Source organism: Amborella trichopoda, chromosome 2 (assembly GCF_054954075.1).
Source record: "Amborella trichopoda isolate Santa Cruz 75 chromosome 2, AtrichopodaSantaCruz75HAP2 v2.0, whole genome shotgun sequence".
NCBI classification, from domain to species: domain Eukaryota; kingdom Viridiplantae; phylum Streptophyta; class Magnoliopsida; order Amborellales; family Amborellaceae; genus Amborella; species Amborella trichopoda.
Genome location: NC_142337.1, coordinates 51,080,903 through 51,105,053, shown reverse-complemented (window position 1 = coordinate 51,105,053; position 24,151 = coordinate 51,080,903). Strand labels below are relative to the sequence as shown.

The 24,151-nt window shown below is 37.3% G+C and overlaps 1 protein-coding gene across 2 annotated transcripts; it reads left to right on the top strand.

Moving 5' to 3' along the window:
• The first annotated feature begins 319 nt into the window (after positions 1 to 319).
• LOC18431574 (transcription elongation factor SPT4 homolog 1) lies at positions 320 to 23,275 on the top strand. Of its 2 annotated transcripts, XR_016049516.1 has the most exons (7): positions 320 to 613; positions 865 to 972; positions 1,473 to 1,564; positions 2,968 to 3,023; positions 4,789 to 4,882; positions 21,761 to 21,822; positions 22,717 to 23,275. XR_016049516.1 is itself a non-coding variant. In XM_006841696.4 (6 exons), the coding sequence occupies exons 2-6, from the start codon at positions 886 to 888 to the stop codon at positions 22,765 to 22,767; spliced, it is 348 nt and encodes a 115-aa protein (XP_006841759.1). In that variant the 5' UTR covers positions 320 to 613; positions 865 to 885; the 3' UTR covers positions 22,768 to 23,275. The 2 variants fall into 2 exon arrangements, 1 of the variants encoding a protein (XP_006841759.1); XM_006841696.4 differs by lacking the exon at positions 4,789 to 4,882.
• Positions 23,276 to 24,151: the final 876 nt, after the last annotated feature.

The window sequence follows — 24,151 nt, the reverse complement described above, 5'->3', positions numbered from 1 at the left end:
ATTTGAAAATAGTTTATATAAAGTTTCAACCTTAAAATGTAGAATTACATATGCACCACAAAACTCTATTTGAAAAGGTTGTTGTAATGTTGAAAAACTATGTAATTAATCATCTCAACATTTACATGTATGGATGTATAAAAAAACGGATTTTGAGTCCCATAAATAATGCATCTTTCAACATATTATCGAGACAGTCTATTTTTAAGATTTTCATATATTTATAGATTTATTTGATTTTAATTATTTTTAAAATTTAAAATTTTTGAATTAAATATGAAAATAGATTTGAGATAATCCCAAAAAATTTTCCCCACAAATTATATGTTAAAGATAAAATTTGAGGTGCGTGAATTCTTTAAGGTTGCAGGAAACCACACCCCTATAATTTTCCCTTTTAAATTTTTAGCGGGACGCCATTGTCGACTGCCTTATACAAACCTAATAAACCAATCGGCAAAAGCTTGCGTTACTTTCGACCCCTCTCACTCATCGGCAAAGCTCGCGTTACTTTCGATCCCCCTCTCTCTCTCAAATGCTGTAACTCGCGGGAGGTTTTTGTTTTCTCCCGCTCTGCCATTTCCCGCTTTCGCCTTTTCCATTTTAGCTGCAGGTATTTACAAGCCTTCCTATCGTCTCCGTCATGTGTTCTATCCTGTCTCATTCCCTTAAAACTATCATCATTCATTCAAGGGATTGAAGCTCTGCAATCGATCGATAAACATCCTTTGCTTCCTCTCTCTTATATGATAAATTAATAGCAAGTCCTAAAACCCGTTTTAATACTTATGATTCTATTCATGGAGAAATCTAGGGTTTCATTTTCTTGTTTGGTTTTAAGACCTTCATTCACTGAATGGACAGGAGTTTGTGAGCGAATATACGATGGCCAATGCAGCCCAGGTTCCAACTGGTTTTGGGCATGAACTGAGGGCCTGTCTTCGATGCAGACTTGTGAAAACATATGATCAGGTTATATTTCTAGTTATTTTCTTCTCATTTCCTCCTTCTTTGTCACATGCGTCCGGTTATATTTCTAGTTATTTTCTTCTTATTTTCCCCTTCTTTGGCACATGCAATAAACATCACATGCAATTTGGTTTTTCTTCCCCTTTGCCGCATATTCTTTATTTGCTTTTCATTCTTTTTATTTTTTATTTTTTTCGGAGCAAAAAAAATAAATTTGTTTTTAATATTGTCCCTTCTATTGGGAATAGGTGGTGAAATTCTCATTTATAATGAAATTCTCTTAATTATTTTCTTCAGGATCTAGCTGATGTTATGTTTGAAATATCTTTGATTTTCTTTGCTATTATATATATTGGGGTTGTTGGCTTTTGAGTTTATGTTATTTTGTGATTGCTATTTGTTTATGCATGTGGTGGGGTAATCCTATGAATGTGTTGGTTCAATTCCTTTTTTGCTTCTTAAGGAATTCTTTTTTTAATCATGCTTCCATGTTTCATATACAGTTTAGAGAAATGGGTTGTGAGAATTGCACTTTCTTTAACATGGATAAGGATCATGAACGAGTTGTAGATTGCACTACTCCCAATTTTAATGGGTAAGTTGTGATTTATTCAGTTTTAAATTGATATGTAGTTGTATTTGTGATTCCTAAATTTTGGAGTTTGCTAGCTGAATCCTTAATCTGTTTTGTGTTAGCAAATCTTCCTGAAAAAATATATGGCGTTTAATAATTGGTATACATGGTGATATTGCTTGGTATACATGGTGATATTGCTTAGCTCACATTTTTTTTCCCATGACATCATTTGAAATGAACAAAAGTAGAAAGTAATACTGTAAAAGAACAAGTCAGAAAAAAGAACAACCGAGCATATGAAGCAATTAATACTGTTGAAGAAAAAATCATCCGAAAAGGAGCACTGGAAAGATGCAGTAAAATATTGCAAGGTATTTTGGACTTCGAGGTCTTTAACTCATTATTTCCAGATTGAATCTTTGTGGCTGTCTGACAGTAACAAATGTCTCTGAAGGAATGCATCAATACATTTCCAACAACCATACTCAAAAGTATTAATCATTTAGTTTGTTTTCAAGAACGAGGTTTGCTTGTAGAGGGTGAAATTTTTTGTGACATTTGGTGGTTTCAGTAGAGGCAATAGAGGAATAGTAGTATATAAATGAATCTTAAAGTGGATATTAGTACCCTTGAAAAGGGCTTGGCATTTAATGCTACGTCTAATTTCATTGGAGGGGGGGAAAATCTATATAACAATGCCACACATGTTGCATACATTAAGAAAATCAGGCACCCAACGCACTACACACATGTGTCGACTCACGATCCAACATACAGAGTGAAGACATGGCACATGTGTGTCAGGGCATGACTGGTAATTTTTATTTTTTGGATCTGCAGGCACTACTTTCTTACTAGACATGTAATTCCATAAATTGGACAAACATGACAAGTGTGTCTGTTTTGTATGACATGGGAAATTGCAGAAGTTTAGATAACTGGGTATCGTTGGCTAAATGCTTGCATGCCTAAATGCATAAATCAGAATGCATAAATCAGTGGGCTTTTTTAGTGAGATCCCTTCAGTCAGACTAAGGATATCCTCTTCTTGCAAGGGCGCGCTTTAATGCATTTGAGTTGCTCTTTGATGTCAGAGGTGCTGATGATTCCCCACGCTGCAGCTTCGTATGTATTAGAGTTAACTATTTGATATTAAGAGCTCTTAACATCTGTATATTTCTCATTTGATTTTCATGTTGTGATTTTGGATTAAGCAAATATTATTGTGGATCTGTTATAATGCAATGATGAGTGGGAGTGTCTCTGATATCGTAGTTTCCTGCAAACATGTCATAACATATTTACACACATGCTCTCTCTCTCTCTCTCTCTCTCTCTGCGATATGCAGAGAAAAATTGTGCAGGAATGAGGCAATATATTGGAACTGTTGAGGAATTCACCTGTTGTTTTCTTTTAACAGGATTATTTCTTGCATGGACCCAACAAAAAGCTGGGCAGCTCGATGGTTGAGAATTTGTAAGATTTGCATGTGCTAAAACTTATATTAGCTTTAGGAATTTTAGTTTTTAGTTTTACTTTCCTGTATTTAACTTTATTGACTTGCATGTCATTTATGCATTCCTATACTCCTTGCACTACACAAATCCAAAATAGATGAAAATTAAGAACAATATGAAATATAATGAAGCAAGTCAGTTTTTCATTTTTCATTTTTACTCTGTTCTCTATTTAACCAACCCCAAATAGTTGAGAACATGCTCTGATGATTATGATGATGATGATGATGACTCTATTCTCGTTTTCCATGAATGTATGGGTCATTTGTATGGCTCATTCCGCTCATCGTGTTGTCAGGAAAGAGCTAAAATAAATATTTTTATAAATGTAGCTGAGCAGAGGTGTGATGCATTTACATATTCATTTGTAATTCTTGGAGTGTTATTGGTAAATTTTAAGAAAGATTCGAAACATAATAAAATTATTGAGGGGTGCCGGAGATTACTTTATATGATACAATTATTTGAGATTACTTAATAAGATGCCACTATTTTAGATTACTTAGTTTGATACAGCTAATTGAGATTGCTTATTATGATTATATTAAGTTTTAATTTGTAAGAAGGACGAAAGGGGAGGAGAAAAAAGGATCAATGAGTTCGTAATATAGATCAATAAATAAAATTTAAGGGTGTAGCATATGAACAAACTGATTACATCCTAATGGTGCTTTGCGTTTTGTTAAGTCTATTGGCATGAAAGATTCCAAGTTGCGTATATATGCAATAATAGCAAGTTAAATTTCAAAATCTACTCGTGAAAAGTTGATATTGCATAAAATATTGAATTGTAAAATTTTGAGTTCTTTTTTTGACCTTATTGTTGTTTGACTTTGTCCTGCCAGATAATTCCGAGACTTTTTTTGTTTACCACCTCTTAGCATTCTATAATATTTAAGTACCTCCCATATACGCTTTGGGATCCTATTTATACTATTATGCATTATCTTAATCTTAAGTGACTCCCTCATTGCAACCCTTTCTCTAGCACATGTGTTTATCCTAATTCTAGAGGAGTCCCTTAAATTCTACTATCTTGATATTATTTCAAATTTTGGTTGATTATCAAATGAAGCCAATCACGCTTGACTTTTTGACTGAGCCTTCAAGTTGTTCGCGCTTGTCTTTGTTTTTTATGGGCCTAGGCTATTACATTTTTTCCTGTTCTTATTAAATTAAAGGATTTTGAAGTCTTCCAAGCTCAGGTTACCCCTTTAATTCAATACATGCCCTCTGGGGCATTCTTTTGACCTTGTGCTACACGTTCACATTACTGTTAATGACTTATGTTTGAGCGTAGAAGTAAAAAAGGATCACCTGTTTAAGACTTCCTGTGGTACTTTCATTTAATATTCTTGTTGGTAAACAATTTAGTTGTTTAGCCTTAATTTGTTCTGTGGTTCCCAATATCATGAATAATCCTGGTAGGTTTCTTACTTTGCATTGATATCTATGGCATCTTCGACTCTGTTGGGTCTCCTTGACATATGGAGGGCTATATATTGTATCCTTAATTGCGTTGTTTTTGCAGTTGTACACATATTCCCTAGATACTTTGAAATAACGATTACCTTCTTTTGTTATGCAATATCTTGTTAACGGTTTGTAAGTTTTGCTTAAATAGATATAAAATTGGTGGGTGTTTTTCATCTTTTTTTATTCTCTGAGTTTATATGTCATTTTCTTTTTAACAACTATAATCTTATCAATAGAAATTTATGCAGTGACATGATGTTAGGGAATCCAAAAACTCAATCCTCTTGGCTAACTCCTATGGTTCATCATCACATTTGCCTCCCTTGCAAATGATTATGTTGGGTACGTCAATGCATCATAAATAATCTTGAATCTTGACATTTGCTTCCATGAATAAGTGATCTTGTTCCTTAGCCTCCATCCTGTTGATAGATTTACATTCAATATCTACTAGCTGAATGGATAACCTGCATAAATTCAAAACACTTATTTTAGAGGCTTGGCTTTGATGCTTTATCCTATTGTCCCCCGAGCTGCCATAGCATTTCAGAATTTTGCCTTCTTCTTGGGTCAAGTCTCGGAACCACAACGTATTGGGCCTAGATTATCTTCCTAGTTAAGCTAGCATCAAAGTTGAGTTTCTCATATTGCCTAAGTTTTGGAGGACATCCATAGGCATTCTACTGATTAGGGGTGTCAAAAAATGAAGCCAGCGCTCTCGCTCAACTCGGCTTGCAATGAGCCAAGCTTGAGCAACACTTTTTGGTTCGACTAGTCACTCAAATCGAGGCCAAGCTTAAGCAACACTTTTTGGTTCGACAAGTCTCTCAAGCCGGGCCTACTAACTTGTTCAATGGATAAACCAAGATCAAAAAGGGAAAGGGGTAGGCCCAAAAGGACATGGTTGGAAGTAGTGAGAAAAAATATGGGGGACTTATGGCCTCATCGAGGGTATGATTGAGTTTATTTAATTTATTAATTAATTAGAGCTTAAGTTATTGTATTATTGCATTAAAAATTGCCTTGTGTCACGGGCTTATTGTAGCTTGACTTTGCTTGTTTACAGGCTTGTGTGTGGAGAAAGTTAAGCAAAGTCAGGCTCAAGCTTAGATTCCCTTAATTAAGCCATGCTCAAGCTTAGATTCCCTTAATCAAGCCATGCTTAAGCTAGGCTGTTCAACCGCAAGTCATGCTGAAGCTGGTCCTCCACCTGTACCAGCCATGCATGAACCTACCCAATCTTGCCTTGACTTGTTGACACCTCTAGTTCAGGTAGGAATCCTAAATCACATTCAGCCACATTCCTTTGGGATGGGTATTCCTTCCATAGTGTGTTAGTGTGGTATGTATTCATAATCACGATTTCTTTTGGGTGCAAATTTTCTTCTCTTTTAAAACTTCCAAGTCCACGGTTATGGTAGAAAAGGTGATGCATGGAAAATTGAGGGAAACAGTAAAATCAACAAGAAATAAGCCAAACACAAGCACAAGTCGAAGAAGCCTATGGTTTCTTCTCCATACTCCAAGTTAGGGTTCCAAAAGCCTAAGCTTTTCTCTTTTTCAATTTTTAAAAATCTATGTGGAATTCCCCACTCAGGGCCCCACACCTCTTATATATTAGAATTCAATGTTCAATAACATTACATGTCCATACAATGATTAAAATGACCTATATATCCTAACTTAAACTTAAGTTTTGTAATGACAATTTTACCCTTGTGAACAGTACCCGTGAATAGTACTTGTGAATACTACCGATGAAATAAACAAAAAAATTATAAAAACCTCCCTAAAAAACTTAAAACCCTAAAATAAACCTTAAAATTGAACTATAACATACATCTTTTGAAATTGAATAAAAATAAAAAATAAGAATAATTTTTCTTCTATCACTCCTTATCTACTTATTGTCTTTCAAACCTCCTCATTGCCTTCTATTCTATCCTCCTCGTCTCCTTATTACCTTGCTCAAACCTCTTCCCTCTGCAGTGGGGCCATAAGTCCCCATATCTTTTCTCACTACTTTCAACCATATCCTTTTGGGCCTATCCCTTGCCTTTTTGAGCCTTCCACTTGAACCAACTTGCACCTCCTAGCAGCTACCGTTTTGGGTCTGCGCTTCACATCGCTAGCCTACCTAAGTCTACTCTCTCATCTTATCGCCTATTGGTGCCACACCTAAATATTTTTCGAATGTATTCATTTCAAATTCTATCCATTTTTGTCTTGCCACTCATCCATCGTAACATCCTTATCTCAACTACACTCGTCCTATGGGTATGTTGCTTCTTGACCGCTCAACATTCTGCCCCATAAAGCAAAATTCGTTTCACAACTGTGAAACTTGCCCTTTAGCTTCATTGGTATGCGGTGATTGCATAAAACTCCGGTACCACATCCTTACTTCGCCCACCCCACACTAATTATATGTGCGACATCTTCCTCAATCTCTCCAGTTTCTTGGAGTATCAACCCAAGATATCGAAAGCGCAGTCTTTTTGGTATTTCTTGACCGTCAATCTTGACTACTTGTCTCTGCTCCTATTATTACTAAATTTTCATTCCATATACTTTGTCTTAGTCCGACTAATTTTAAATTTTTTAGATTTTAGAGCATCCCTTCAAAGCTCTAACTTTGTGTTTGACACCATTTCGGGTCTCATTGATCAAAACTAGTTCGTCCGCAAACAGCAGACACTACGGTACCTCATCTTGTAGGTGCCTAGTTAAGTCGTCCATAACTAAGACAAAGAGGTATGGGCTCAATGTTGACCTCTGATGTAGACCTATTGTCACCTGGAACGCACTCAGCTCTCCACTAGTTGTCCGCACTCTACTCCAAAAACCCAACCCCCCCAAAACCAAAAAACCCAAAAAAAAGAAGAAGAAGAAAATAAGTTAAGCCCCCAAACCTCTGAAAGGAAATCCAAAACAAAAAAATGATATTCCAAATCTCAGGCATGCCAAGCTCATTACATTACCTAATAACTTAATCCACCCCTATATTACCTTTGCATGTTCCCTCAACTTTGTTCAATGCTCTACCAACACTATAACTTCCACTCTTTACCCAATCCCCCCAAACAACACAATAACTATAAGCATCTCATTACCCCTCAAAATTTTGGCTAAACCAACCGTAGCCAGAAACCTGTACAAAATAGCCCATCCTTAAACCTAGCACCACCCAAGGTCAACCTCTAACCTTGTTGAAAGATCCAAGCCTAGATATGAGATCGAGGGTAATTTCCTTCAAGAGAGATTAACTTCTCTAAACAACTCTCTAATTGCAACCTTCGACCCACCTAGGCATGACTCAAGAAATATAAAAAAATGGTTTGCTGCCGCTTGGAATTTGCAACATCTCCTTTTGTACTGAGGAGGATATTGGCTTCGGTTCCCTTTTAAGGAAAACTAGAGACATAGCATCGACCAGTAAAAATTTGTTCTTCTGGAGAGGCAAGCTTCACCTTCAACCCTTGAGTCTTGAATATTAGCTCTCCAACATAGAAGAATATGGATTCATGTACAAGGCATCCATGTGCATACCTGTCACTTCACTAGATACAATGCCCTTGGAGATTTCTGTTTAGGTTTTCTCTACTTCAAATGCAAATCCTTTCAAGAACTTAAGTTTTACTACTATCTTGGTCCACTCTTACTCGCCAAAACTCCACCTTATCAAGTTTTTCTCAAGATAGGACACATCTTTGGTTAGGCATCGATCTCGTCGCGGTCTAGGACCCGGCCCGGGATCACCCTCTCCGAAAACCACGGGGCATCGCGCATGCATGTGTGTGCACGGCGTGCGCCCATGTGCGGACGTGTCTGTGCCCTTGTGGGCCCTCTTAAATCAATTACGCGAAAGCCCCCGGCCTTCTCGGCACGGTTTGGAAATTACTCCCTTTTTGGTTCACTGTTACGCTCGTATGTTTTGCATTTTTTTGAGATCTGGAGTCGGATTGCTCTTGGATCGTCCTGAGATGGCTGAGGTTATAGGTGAGAAACAGGGGAAGGCTTAAGAGGGGTTCAAAGAGGACAGTTAGGGTTTTGGGCTAAGGAGGGCGTCAGATGAAAAAATAGAGAAGGGGGAAGAAGAAAGGGGTAACCTCCCGAGAATTGGGCAACCTTTCGGCGTTACCTCACCCAGGGGGTTTTCCCAGGTGGCAAGAGAGAAGGTACCTGGGCACAAAGCCTACGTACCCCAGAGGGTTCAAGGTAGTGTTGCCCATGAGCCAAACTCGTAGAGATCCGCTTTCTGAAGAGCCTCCTAATAGATGAAGAAGAGCAAGGAAGGAGATATAAAGGAAGAGGGGGAAGCAAGACAAGAAAGAAGAAAGAAGAGCAAAGGGGGAACCAACTACCAATCAAGCGTCCTCTCAGGTTGGCCTCCCATAGGTGGCTTCGCCAAAGTCTACTAGAAAGGTCCTAGCCTGAAATGGCTTCAACACTACAGAGGGTTCGAGAAAGCGGTGTTCGCGAGACAAGCTTGTAGAAATGTGCTTTTGCATTTTTTTGAGATCTGGAGTCGGATTGCTCTTGGATCGTCTTGGGATGGCTGAGGTTATAGGTGAGAAACAGGGGAAGGCTTAAAAGGGGTTCAAAGAGGACAGTTAGGGTTTTGGGCTAAGGAGGGCGTCAGATGAAAAAATAGAGAAGGGGGAAGAAGAAAGGGGTAACCTCCCGAGAATTGGGCAACCTTTCGGCGTTACCTCACCCAGGGGGTTTTCCCAGGTGGCAAGAGAGAAGGTACCTAGGCACAAAGCCTACGTACCCCAGAGGGTTCAAGGTAGTGTTGCCCATGAGCCAAACTCGTAGAGATCCGCTTTCTGAAGAGCCTCCTAATAGATGAAGAAGAGCAAGGAAGGAGATATAAAGGAAGAGGGGGAAGCAAGACAAGAAAGAAGAAAGAAGAGCAAAGGGGGAACCAACTACCAATCAAGCGTCCTCTCAGGTTGGCCTCCCATAGGTGGCTTCGCCAAAGTCTACTAGAAAGGTCCTAGCCTGAAATGGCTTCAACACTACAGAGGGTTCAAGAAAGCGGTGTCCGCGAGACAAGCTTGTAGAGATGTGCTTTTGAAGAGCCTCCTAGGGAGTGGTTGGAGAGAGAGGTACGAGGCAAGAGAGAAGTAAATGGTAGAGTGAAGAGAAAGAAAGGGGGGTAGAGGGGGATAGAGGTAAAAAGAGGGGAAAGGTGAGAAGAAGAGAAGAAAGGGATAGAAAGAGAGAGAAGAGAGAAGAGAAGAAGAGAGAAGGGAAGGGAGAGAAAGAGAGAATAAAGTGGGAAGAGAGGGGAGAAGAGAGAGGAGAGAATAGAGAGGGAAGAAAGGAAAGAGGAGGAGGGGAAGGAAGAGAGACGAGAGAAACGAAAAGAGAGGGAAGAAAGGGGCGGCCCAGTCGTCCCCTTTGAAAGGTAAGGAGAGAGAAATAGAAGAGAGAGAGAGAGGGGAGAAAGGGGGACAGCCCAGCCGTCCCCTGTGAGAAATGAGGAGAAAGAGAGAGAGAGAGGGGGAGAGAGAGAGAAGAGAAAGAGAGGTGAGAAAGGGGGACAGCCCAGCCGTTCCCTTTGAGAGATGAGGGGAAAGAGAGAGGGGGGAGAGAGAGAAAGAGAGATGGGGCGGCCTAGCCACCTCCCAAGTGGGGGAGGAGAGAGAGTGAGAGCATGAAATGGGGGTGGCTTAGCTGCCTCCCAAATGAGGGTGAGAGAGAGAAGGGAAAAAGAGAAATGGGGGGCAGCTTGGTCGCCTCCCAAGTGAGGGGAAGAGAAAGAGAGAATTAGGGAAAGAGAGAGGAAGAGAAAGAGAAAAAGAGAAAGAGAGAAGAAGAAGAAGAAAGAAAAAGAAGAAGAAAAGGAGAGAGAAAGAAGAAAGAAGGAAGAAGAAAAAGAGAGAGAGAAGAAAGAAGAAATAAGAAAGAAGAAAAAGAGACCAAAAGAAGAAAGAAGAGGAAAGAGGAGAGAGGAGAGAGGAGAGAGGAGAGAGGAGAGAGGAGAGAGATGGACCTGGTACCTAGGTGGATGAGGTGAGGGCTCAAACTTGTCGGCTAGGTGTGCTCCCGAGGTCTCTTGAGTGCCCTTTAGAAGGATTTGGGTCTTTGGGTAGGGGGCTAGGGTGCAAGGTTGGATTTGGGTGAACCTAGGTGAGTTATGGAGTATGGGTAATGGGTTAAGTGTGGGTAGGCTAAGGTGTAGGATATGGTGTGATGTAGAGAGTAGGATATGGTGTGGTGTAGGGAATTGGGTATGGTATGGTGTAGGGAGTAGGGTATGGTGTAGGGAGTAGGGTATGGTGTGGTGTAGGGTTGAGTAGATTAGGATTGAGGGGATTAGGATGGGTGGTTTAGGGTGTAGGATAAGGTGTAGTGTAGGGGGTTTGGAGTATGGGAGTAGGGAGTAGGAGGTTTGGAAGCCTCGGGTATGGAAGTTTGGGAGTCCAAGGGTATTCCTCTCAATGTAAAAATATTCGCTTTCCTCTCTTTTGAAGTAAGAAAGTAGGAAAAGCTTAAGCTCGAAGGAGCAAAGCTTATGATTTTTTTATCAACTTTCCAACTTAGGTTACAATGAGTATAAACAACTTATATAAGGTCTCCACAAAACAAGGGTGGATTACCAAAATACAACAAAATGCTAAAAAAGGACATTAAAATAAATAAAATAATCAATCCCGTTTTTATGCAAAATGACCATTTTGCCCTTGGTCAAATCTTGAAAATGACAAAACCATCCCTCCAAAAGGGGCCTCTTGCCATAGCCATGCCTTGGGGCTCTTTTCAGGGGCATTTCCTACAATCCAACACCATAAAAATGATGGTCGTCTTGAGACGATTGATTTGATATCCATTTATTAAGCTTGAATCGAACTTTTGAGGTTGATCTCAAAATCCGGCTAAACCCATATTCTTGAAATTTTGTTTCTTCTATCTTGCTTGTTTCTCCATGTTTTTGGTCATTTTCTTTATCACAAATCAAAGGGGAGGTTGTTGTGATTGTTTTGCAACAAAACCCCTTGATTTGAGTGCCGATTGATCCATTTTCGTATTTTGCCAGAAAATCGTGCCTTGTTTTGAGCCAAAATAAGGTGTCTTCCCCCTTCAATCTTGAACAAAATTTACCTCAAATTGAAGCTCTCTGAGTCGAAGTCGCAATGATGTCGGGGCTTTGAGAAAAGGCCATGGGAGTGAATATATGTTTCTCTTAAAAATTCGGCATTTTATGCATTTTTTTCCCAACTTCTCTCCAAGATTCTTTCGTTCCGGGCATTGTCTCGGACCATGCTAAATATCAAAACGTGTTTCTTGATAAGATGCATCACATACTGAAATTTGGGCTTGATTGGCATCAAGATGGAGAAGTTATGGCTTCCCAAAGTATTTCCGTCTTCAAAAAACAGTTCATTGAGGCTGCATGGAGATAGTGTAGAACCTACCCGCTTTGGGTAAGTTGAGCCTAAAATGGTTCAGAAGCGTACAAATGAGCTGAAAATTGATATTTGGGGGGTTTTGGGCCTTCTGAATCCAATGGCTATGGTCTAGTACTCATGTGAGACCTTGGCAATATAGCTCTAGTTATGAGGTACTTTTTAGCATGTTGGAGAGCGACACTGCGAGATGTAATTTTTGTCATGATCTGCTTTATCTTGATCGGATTGGGACTAAACTTGGCTGACACTCTTAGAACATCAAATGCCACGCTCATGCTTTTTGGGGCCAGGGGGTCACCTTTTCAAAACCTGCTAAAAATCAAGCTTATTGGCATGCGTCCACAGGTGTGACTAGCACCTGTAAGTCTCCCACGGCCCCTTGTAGATCTCCACAAGCCACCTACTTCTACTGCGGACCATGGTTGAACACTACGTACTTTTCCAGACTGCAGTTTAATCCTCCATTCCCTTGAGGGTCCTAACGCTAATGATGGATGGACTATGGTGGTCTGCAAATGACACGTCCCTTGCAGAGGTAGGAATCAGGGACATGTATGCACCAACAAGCGCCATATAATCTAGGACCAACCTAAGATATCATCCACGCCATGTTTCCATTAAGAATTAGTGGTAATGGAATTAGCTATCACTGCAATTTGCCAGTTTCTATCAAAGGGCTGCCCATTAGTCACTTCATAGGATGCATGCTTTAATAGTTGAAGACATTGTGTCATTTCGAGAAGCTCTCGTGCCTTAGTCTTCCTGCATTGCCATTATCTTTTCATGTGCTGTCCCAAGCGATCTAGTGCCATCAATCTGGAGGAGTTCAGAGTCCATCCCCTCCATCGATTCCCTCGACAGCCCAGTCACTACTGGTTCCCATATCCTCCCCCTGAGACTAATTCATGAGGTGCACGCTCCAAATGCTCCAAATGATGCTCATACCCTCTCAGAATCCTTTGAGATTTTTGAGTTCCAATCTTGTGGGTAGACCTTGCGACTCTCGTTTTCTTCTTTCAATCTTTTTTTGATCTCTTATTTGGGCAATCATTTTTTTGGTGATCATTTTTTGCTTTGTAGAGTCCTCGGCTTGTGGATGCCTTTCGTCACTGCTTGTGAGAACATGTAAATACTCCTATACATGATATAATGTCAGCACTTTTGAAAAATGCTCCAATTCCTCTTACAACTACTTGCGCTGCAAGTTCGGCTGATAATATGAATATCAAAATGTTAAGGTTAGGAGCATCGCTATCAAATTTGTCCTGCCATTCTACTGCAATTAAATAATAGGGAAAATAATATGAGAGATTGTAATATGGGTTTAACTCTTAAAATGTAGATAATATAAAATTAATCTGTAAATTAGACAAATGAGCAATGGAAATTTGAACTGATAAATTGAATTACCTAGGAGGATATCCTTACAAGTCTTTAATGCCATCTTTCACCCAAAATTTCCCTAGCCTCCTCTTACAAGTTCATCCTTGCCAATTCTCACTTGCATATGTAGATCAGGATGCAAGCCTTTTAAAATCTCTTGATTGCAAAATGTGGATTTGTAGAAACGTTTTGAGTTAAACTAGTAAGCAACTGCATGTGTAGGGTAATGCAATTGCCATCTCCTGTTAATATTCTCTCAAGATTTCTTGTACTCGGACTTCTTATACTGAAAAACGTTGCAGCATTGACCTCTGTAGCCCTATTCATTGCCTCATGGCAGGCCCAGCATCACTGTATGCCAACCTCAAGACTTCACCGACCACTTAGTGACTCTAATCACATTGGCAACTGTGGTCCAAAATGGGCTAATCAAGATCAACTTCACCATGGCTGTACTACTATTGTATCTTGCCTGTACTCCTATTGTATCTTGCTTGTACATAATCTATCAGGCCATCTTTTTTCTGCAATGGGCTTTTCAATGTGTGGAAATCAGCTGCGAACCTTGCAACTGCGGGCCCACTAGATCTATTCTGTGTGCTTTCTTGCTAAATTGAAGACAAATGAATCGTTCCAGATGAATTTTATAATTGTTTTAACCCTATATAAAACTTATACGACATCCTCCATCTTCCCAATGTCCTCAAGCATTAGATCTTTGCAATGGGCAGCATACAAAAATCTAAAATATATTGAATAGTGATGCAGCGAAGTATGGAGGGAAGAAATAAATAAATTAAAAATAAAAATAAATAGATGAGAGAATATACCATCTCTCAGAGTCTACAAGGGAGTCTACCCCAAAAATCTCTTAAGATCAAAACAATTTATTTCTTCTCAAAGTAACCAAGTTCTTCTAAAACAGACCTCTTCCCTTTGAAGACAAACTGAAAGAATTAATTAAAAACAAGATAAAAAAAACCATCAAAAACCTCATCTCCCCACTTTTTTACCCTCTCTTTGTTGCCCATGTTCTCTCTGTTTAACCTCATGTAAGTATCTCTTTCTCACTCTTTCTCAATCCAATGTGAGCCCTTTTAAAAATCTCTGTACGTCAACTAAATCCCATAAATATAGAAGACTCCTTTTAACTCCTCCATACTTCTCTTGTAACCTCCAATGTCTATCTTCCTATCTTAAATTAAAATAAACTTTCTATTTCTACCCTTGAAATCTCTACAACCATAAAAGACAAAATTGATCAAACACTCATATCTAGCTTGTAATGGACATCTGAAATACCCAACTTGATCTCGATTCTTCTTCTATCTCAAAGGGTGTTGTTTCACATATCGCAACTAGCTTATCTTCTTCATAACTGTTTGCATCTTTTGCATTGAGATTTACCTCTTCATGTTCTTCCTTCTCCTGTTGCAATCTATTATTTGTAGGCACATCAGTTCGTATGTGATTCTCTTAAATTTTTGATGCAATTGCTCAAATATTTGATTTATATACTCCATAACTGGATCTGTAGATATTTGTTAAAGCATCATGTGTTATGGTTTCCAAGGCTCTGATCTCAAAGCTATGATACCAATTGATATAGGGAAGGATGGAGGGAAGAAATAAATAAAATTAAAATAAAAATAAATAGATAAGAGAATATACTTTCTCTCAAGGTCTGCAAGGGAGTCCACCCCGAATATCTCTTTACAAGATTAAAACAATTTATTTTTTCTCAAAATAACCGAGTTCTTCAAAAAGGGGACTTCTTCCTTTTAAATACAAACCAAAATAATTAACAAAAAAATAAGATGAAAGAAAAACCAAGAAAACCTCACCTCCCCTCATTTTTTCTCAATCTCTCTATCTTCATGTTTTTCTCTCTTTAATCTCATGTAAATCTCTCTCTTTCTCAATGCATTGCGAGCCCCCTTAAAAATCTCTCTACATCAACTAAATCTCATAATTATAGAAGATTCCTTTTAACTCACCCATATCTCTCTTGTAACCACCAATATCTATCTTCCTATATTAAAATAAAATAAAATTTCCAATTTTACCCTTGAAATCTCTACAACCATAAAAGACAAAAATAACTTTGAACCTAAATTTTTGTTTCTAAAAATAGCAAAATAAAAAGGAAAACTCATTGCATTAAATAGTGATCTTGAGACAACTGCCACAAAAGGAGTAGTTGGCTGCCTTATCTGTTATAAACTAGACCATATTGTGCAACCCCACATGATCAACGTCTTTAAATAAATGAAATCATAGTTAATGAAATCTCTCACCCAAGGTCACAATTCCTATTCTCAATCCCAATTCTATGACCTGATTGTGCTATTCCTACAAGGAATCTTCACATAATTTGTTTATGTGAAGTCAGGAATCTCATTTCTTTATTTTAGGAATCTCAATCCCAACATTATGGAATCTTGTTTCTAATATTTATTAATTCTCAATTCCTTAGTTGTTGAATCTTGATTCTAAATTTGTTGAATAATGATACTTGATTCGATTATTTTTGAATCAAGATTCTTGAACATTAAGTACCACAGTTCTTAGATGTAGAAACCATAAATTATTCAAACATTGAATCTTGCTTTTACCCTCATGGAATCTCAATCTGATTTTTTTTGGAAGTAATACCCCAAAATCCGATACTAATGTTCTAGGGGATTGGTTCAAATGTTTATGGATTTTGGTTTTAGTTATTTGGAAACCATTCTAGAAACAATTGTCTCCCATAGTTCATATGTGCCTCTCATAATAATCTGATGAACTCAGTGTGGAAGTATTGGTTGCGAATGTTTAAAGTTTTTAACAAGTGTCTTTTGCAAGTAATAAAGGCAAGTATAACTTCTTTTATGGGCAACAATGGCAAATATAACTTGGGCGTTGGAGCATTAAAATTAAGAGCACTTGGGCCTTGGAACGTTGAAAAATTGAATACTCCATATCTTTGCCCCAGTATCAAAGGCGCATACTGCAACATATGCAACACCATAGCACAAACAAGATCCCATTTTGAACTATAGTCAAATCAAAATCACATTTTAAAAATACATGAGATGATATTTGTATCTTTTGTAGATATTTCCCTAAGGGGACTACGAGGGTCTATTAATTGACCTTACTTCTCAGACTGTTTTTGAGGCTCAATAGGCGATACAATGACTTCAAATCTAAGGAGCCCTTCTTCAAGTCTTACAGACCTCTGATCTCGATTGCTTGATGAGATTCTATGTTGTTAAGACACGATATGTCATTGATATAGAAATCTTGATTCTAAGGGGGTTGAAAGTCGACCCCATAGAGTTACAAAATCTCGATTGCCAGGTGGATCGAAACCCGATTTCAAATTGATATGGATCTCAACGTCAGAAACTTGATTCCAAAGATGTTGGAATCTCGATTTCATATATGAATGAATCTCAATTCCATACGGGTCGATTTCGATTAGGTCGGAAACTCGATTCCAATGAGGTTGGAATCTGTATTACATATATGTAGGGATCTCGATTTCGTTTAGGTCGAATCTTGTTTTCTATAAAGTAGTAATCTCGTTTCCCACAATTCCCAATGTTTGTACGCCAATTCGGAAAACAATAATCTTCTAGCTAGTCGCTATTCCGAGACTCTGATCCCTAAAATGATTCGGAATTGCAGGCGTTTCCAACAACTATGAATGAAACAATATTTGAGGCATCAATTGACTTTTAGAATGGCACTCTTGTGCCAATATGAAAGTTGATCAGTTTTTGACCTCAACCATCAATCCTCCCATCAGTCATGACTGGCCTAGATCTCGTTGTATGTATTTACAGAGCCTGGACCTCTTCTACGTTATTCTTTGGCAGCCAACTTTTAGCTTCATGGAAACTAGGGCCTTTGTATCCTAGGCCAATAGGTTGGAGATAGGAGTTGAATGCATTAAAATGCATCACAGCATCATATATCCTTTGGGCAAAAAAAACATGTGTACTCTTTTTACTGCTTTGTTAAAACAACACACTTTTTATTGTTAGCTGGGCACCTACTAGTGTCTTGGGTAGGAAATAATCTCCCCACGCCACTATGCTTCCTAGGCCTACTAGTAACACTTGGAGTAGGTTCTTTTTCCATTCTCCTCCTAGGTAGGTCCACATTGGGTGTCGACGTGGGATTCTATGCTTCGTCCAAATCAAATGTCATCATTGGGGCAGGTATGGATCTCTAATCCATTGGCAATCAATTGCCGTCTTTGCTTCATTTCCATGATTCTCAATGCCCTTTTGCATTTTGTAGATGAAACGGGCACACATTTTAGGACATTTGCTTATGTTGCCAGATTTTTGAGCTAAATGCTCTTTGATGTGGTGTATGTGCCCTTCCTTTAGTGCTTTCTTGCAATATATATAATCATACTTTGGACTTTTCCTTATTAAAAACTATATTTACATGTGTCCCCATGCTATCTGATTTGGCTTTGTTCGACTCACATGAGGATATTTTTTGACCACCTAATTCACCACCCAACCTCCTAACTAAAACCACCACCAATTGTACCTATCCAAGCCACTAATCACCAAATTCTCAAACCACCATTACCGTCAATTAACAATTCATCATCATCATCATCATCTGAGCCTTATCCCATCTATTGGGGTCGGCTGCACAAATCGTGTTATGCCATTCCACTTTTTCAAGGGCCATACCTTCGGTTAGACCATTAGTTACCATTTCTCTTATCACTACTTCCATTCATGTCCTTTTGGGCCTTCCCCTTGTTCTTTTAGAGCCTCCCATTTGAACTGAATCACCCCCCAATCGTTGCTATTCTAGGTCGATGCTGCACATGGCCAGACCAACCAAGTCTACTTTTCCTTATATTGTCGCCTATTGGAGCTATCCTTGAGTTCCCTCAAATGTGTTCATTCTGAAATCTGTCCTTTCTTGTCTTGCCGCTCATCCATCTTAGCATCCTCATCTCAAATAAACTCATTTTGGATATGTTGTTTCTTGACTGCCTATAAACCATGGCTGGTCTTACAACCATCCTATAGAAATTCTCTTTAGTTACATTGGTACGTGGCGATCACATAATACTCTAGAAGCATATCCGTTTCGTCTACTGAGATCCAATTCTTTGTTCATATCTTCCTCAAACTCTCTATTCTTGTGAATTATCGACTCAATACATCGAAAATAATCTCTTTTAGACACTTCGTGGCCATCAATTTTAACTACTTCATTTCTACTCCTATTATTACTAAACTTGCATTCCATAATTTTGTCTTAGTCCAGCTAATTTTATAATCTTTAGATTCTACATCATCCCTCAAAAGTGCTTTGTATTGACACCATCTCGAGTCTCATCAATCAAAGCTATGTCATCTGAAAATACCACAGTATCTTATCCTGTATATACCTAGTTAACGCATCCATAACCAAAGCAAAGAGATGGGCTCAATGCTGACCTCTACTGTGGCCTATTATCATTGAAATTTTACTTCTCCACTAGTTATCCTCACACTAGTTAGCGCTTCCTCGTATATATCCCTCACCATGTTAGTATATCCTCTAGAGATTCCTTGAAAGGCTTTCCTTGGATCAATAAAGACCATGTGGAGGTCTTTTCTCTTCTTCCTAAACTTCTCAATCAATTGCCTAAATATGATAATAATTTTAATGGTTTACCTCCCTAGCATAAGTCCGAACTGGTTTTCTGATACACTCATTTCATGTCGTAGTCGTTGCTCAATTATTCTCTCCTACATCTTCATAGTGTGGCTCATAAGTTTGATCCCTCGATAGTTCGTACAACTCTATATGTATCATTTGTTCTTGTAAATAGGTGCCACAATACTTTTTCTCCAGTCTTATGGCATAGTCTTCGTTCTCTTCATGACGAACAACTTGTTCAACCATAATGTGCTAATATCTCCCATGCACTTCCAAACCTCTATTGGTATACCATTTAGTCCTAAAGCCTTTCCTATCTTCATCTTTCTTAAAGCTTCTTTCACTTCATATATCCTAATCCTATGAATGTATCTATGACCTCCAGCCTCATTTATGTCAAAGGTTTCTTCTAGTGCTTTGCTCCTAAAGGGGTCTTCATTTAACAATTTTTGCAAATAAATTTTCTACCTTTCATTGACCTTGTCTTTCTTTACCAAGACCCTCTAATCCTTACTCTTAATGCATTTAGCATGATCTAGTTCTTTGCATTTCCTCTCTTATTTTTGCTAGTTTGAAGACATTTTTTTCACATTATCTTGACCCACTTCATTGTGTAGATCATTTATGCCTTGAGCTTAGCCTTATTTACTAAGTTTCTTAGCATACTTTTTGGCACTTTTATATTCTTTTAAGTTTTGATCATTTCTATTCCATCGACAAACTTTGTAACATGATCGTTTTTCACTGATAGCCTTTTGAACCTCATCACTCCACCATCAAGCTTCCTCATCTGAATGTTTTTTTTCCTCTAAATTCTCCTAAAATGTCTTTTGCCATTTTCGTAATACAATTAGCCATCTCATTCCACTTAACGTTAACTTTGTCCTTTAAATTTTGTTTTCCTTCTTTTATTAATATTCCTAAATAAGTATTTTTTTCCTTTTTTTAATTCCACCACCTAGTTCTTGGATACATATTAATTTCACTTGTCTTCCATTTTTTCATATGAAATTATGAACATCCATAACCATGAGCCTATGTTGTATAGTTGAACTCTTTGGGATGACCTTTCAGTATTTAGATGATGGTCGTTTTGCCTTCATAATGAGAAAAAAGTCTATCCGGCTTTTATATAAGGAAAAAGTTTATATAGAGTCGAGGCTCTAAACAATCAAATTAGAGCCCACCTCAAAAATTTTACTAGAAGAGGTTGTTTTTATGCCCAAATATCCTCAAATTGATCATCTCGACATCAAGATGCATGGATATGAGAAAAAATGGACTTCAAGTTTTTGAAATAGTGCATCTTGTAACACATTTTTGGACCTTCAATTTTCAAGTGTTCATAGAAATACTATTTTTGAAGCTTTAAATTTTATAATTAAAGATGAAAATATATTTTAAGGCTATCACAAAGATTTTCAATATTGAAACCACATTTCTCGATACTATTTGAAGGTGGGCTCTAATTTGATTGTTTAGAGCCTCTGCTCTATACAAACCACACCTTATATAATCCACATTTGTAAGTTGTTAAATGTTCATACTGTTTTTTAAAGTAGGTATTTGCTATTGCTAGGTCGTAAGCCATGGTCAAGAATAACAATACTTATCTCATTTCTTTCCCCAAATCCATATACTATATGTATCAATTGACAATTCTCCAACCGAAAAATGACAATCACATGCAAGTAGGACAATCCTACCAAAAAGATACACAAACTCAATGCAAAATTTGAAATACATACAGAAAATTCAAAATATAAATTATAGACTCAATAGGATATTGATAATTGATATATTAGAATTAAAAAACCTTATATTTTACAAAATCATTTACTTTTTTCGTTACAAAAAGTAAATTCCCTCTCACTCTAAATATTCAACGGAAAAAAGGAAAATCCAAATTAACAATGGAAGAAACCCATTGTAGCATCTGCGCTTCCAGAGTGAATAGCCAAGACCAATAATAGAAAAAGAATTACCTTGAAAAAATATTGATTAATTCATATCAAAATAAGAGAATCTGAAAACCCAAATACCTGATTATGCATACCACAAAAATGCACAAAAGCCACCAAAAACCACAATATATGCATCCCAAAAACCCGATATAGTTTTTTTTTTTTTAATGTATTAAATTTTTAATTTAAAGAAAGTGTGGGTGGCCCACCCTTTATCTCTATATTAAACACAATATCACATCCCCATAAGTAATCAATTACAATGTTTTGAAAGAGAAATTATTTCAAAACCCCTAAAACCCTTGGTTCTTTTCTAAAGTCTCTAAAATCTAAATCAATCAAAGGAACAATTAAACACATCTTCCTTGCTCCGGAAGCTGAACAGAGTCCCCAAAGTCACCAGAAAATAGCTGAATATTGCTGAAATATTTCATGGAGAGAGAGAGAGAGAGAGAGAGAGAGAGAGAGAGAGAGAGATAAAACGTTTATCTATTCCAGAAAAACTATGTTAGCACATCTCAATCTTATTGAAATCTATTTGCTTTTTGTTTTTTATTTTGTTTTTCTAAATAATTATAGCATTGGAAAACAATTATTTGTTGTCATTCCTGCATTCACAAGAATATGACTTTCTAGTATGATTATTTTTCTTGGCCATACTTGTGCATTTATGTAAGTTTTAATAGTCTGCGTAGTTGAATTTTATCCAGAGCATCATAGATTGCATGGTTTTGTTTATTAGTTTCGGGTAGTTTTGATTCTAATATTTTTGTTTTCGCTGGCAGCAAAATTTGTTCCTGGTTGCTATACACTTGCTGTTTCAGAGCAACTCTCAGATGAAATGCAGGTTTGACCACTCAAGCGATCTTCATAATTGATAATGCCCCAGCCGTGAGATATTTTTTCTCTTTCATAATAACATTAAGAACGATAAGAATAAGAATAACAATAATATTAATAATGATAATAGTATACTTTTTTAAGTTTAGGTTGCTGAAATTTCAAAACCCGAAAAATCCTCATGTATTACAGAGAGATGCACTCACATAAGCCAATTAGTTTAGTTTCTTTTAACTACGATTTACTTTTGTGGGTTTTTGATGTGCATTTAATTTTTCAATCTGCAAAACCTAATGGGAAATTTAATTGGGTTTGCGCAAACTAAATTTCATTTGTGCAAATCCAATGGGAAATTTAGTCGCGTTTGCGCAAACCAAATTTCATCTGTGCAAATCCAATCTAGCTCTTAATGGTTTAAACTTTTAATTTAGCCTTCAACAACTAAAGAGATTCTATCTGTTGTAACTATAAGAAATCATTATTTCTTCCACTTCTGTTGAATCTTGGTCACATGAATCTTGTACGGGGTTGTAGCTCATCTTTCGTTTTTCTGGAGGCCCTCGGATGTAAGCTACTCTTTCAGAGTGGTAACATGGTATGCGCATTGTGTATACTGGAAGATTCACGGGCATGGCATCCACTGTCCATTGTCAATGATAGACAGTGGAAACAAACTGTCGACAAAGAAAATGTCAAAGCTACATCCATCTCCGTTGTGTCTTTACGATGACAAATAGCCTGCCCATGTATCTTTTGGTGCACACAATGTGTACTCTTGTTTCCTTTTCTTATATCGAAAAGAAAAAGTATTCCTCCTTGTAAGTTTTTTTTTCTCTTCTTTACTTTCTACTTCCACTTAAAATGAAAATATTCAATTGTTTTTTCTTCTCTTTTTCCTTAGAATGTCTGTGAAGACAACAACGTGCCATATGTTCCACCAAAGCGCATCTGAAATAATCGGGCAATGCAGGACAAAGGTTAGGCATGGCTTCTTCTCTTTGCAAGGTTTATTCTTGGAGTGAAAGCCTGCATAATGGGTGGCTTTATTTGTATATATTTTACAAATATATGGACTTCAAAAGGGAAAATACAAGGCAAAGGGATATTTAGTTATCAAAGAAAAAAGCATACGACTTTGATCCATGGTATTTTTCCTAATACATCCATGGAAATAGCTGTTGGCATGTGTCTCGACGAAAGCAAGGCTCTATTTTGTAGATACGATCAGGGTCATAACAATCTTGATCGCCTTGCATATTCATTGGAAAACTTATGGTTATGGAGGTCTTTTAACTAGCAGCACGTAGCCTTGATGTTAGAGATCGCATTATAATATGCCTATTACTTGATTGGTAATTTTTACGTTTCTTGAACCTTTAATATCATTTAAATATTTTTGTGATCGACTCCCTAAGTGGAGAATTAGTATGTATGGCCAGGAACCCGATTCCGGTTTAAAATGCTGCTCCCCCACCATAAATGGCAAAATTCCCCTTGTTTGGCAAGATAAAAATATGTCCCGATGGTCGCTACCAACCACCATTGTTCTTGGTGCCTCGCATTCTAAAGAAAATCCGAGATTGTTCTTACTCGGCAGACATTTTAAAATGTGATTTGTTCTTACTGGTTCTTTGATATGATTCTAAAATGTTTCTAAACATACGAGTAGGGAACCATTCTATTTTTTGATATTGTAAATGCCATGTCTATAGTGTGTTTTGATTAAGCTAGTGAAGATTTACAAACAATTAGTACATTTTGGTTTGGTTAAAAATTGTCCAAGTCTTAAATGTTATCATCATTAGAACTTTTTTCCAATCATTTGAAGTTGACTACATGAATCTTGATATGCCATTCTACTCTATCTAGAACCATATTATCAATAATGTTATAAATCTTCATATCTCTTTTCATTATTTCCAATTATGTCTTTTTAATTCCAACTGTGTCTTTTTAAGATCTTAATGTTATCAATAGGAAATAAAACAACTTTGGTTTAATACAGTCTCTATAAAACCTAGGTTTTATAAAAACAAAGTAGAACTTCACCTCAGAATTCTCGTATGTGTTTTAGGATATTGAAAATACCTACGATAACTTTATTTCCTATGCCAACTATAAAATTTGAAGATAAAAAACATAGTACAAATCTTACGGATTCGTGAACTCTTTTTTTTTTTTTTTGTGGGGGCCAAAGCGTAATTTGTTACAAGACACTCTTTAGACTTGAATACTATTGTTGTAAAAAAAATGATTTCAAGGCCGTGATCAATTTGAAGGATGCCTAACACCAGAGTTACATTTTTTATGTGAGTTTTGATGTGAGGCTTTAAATA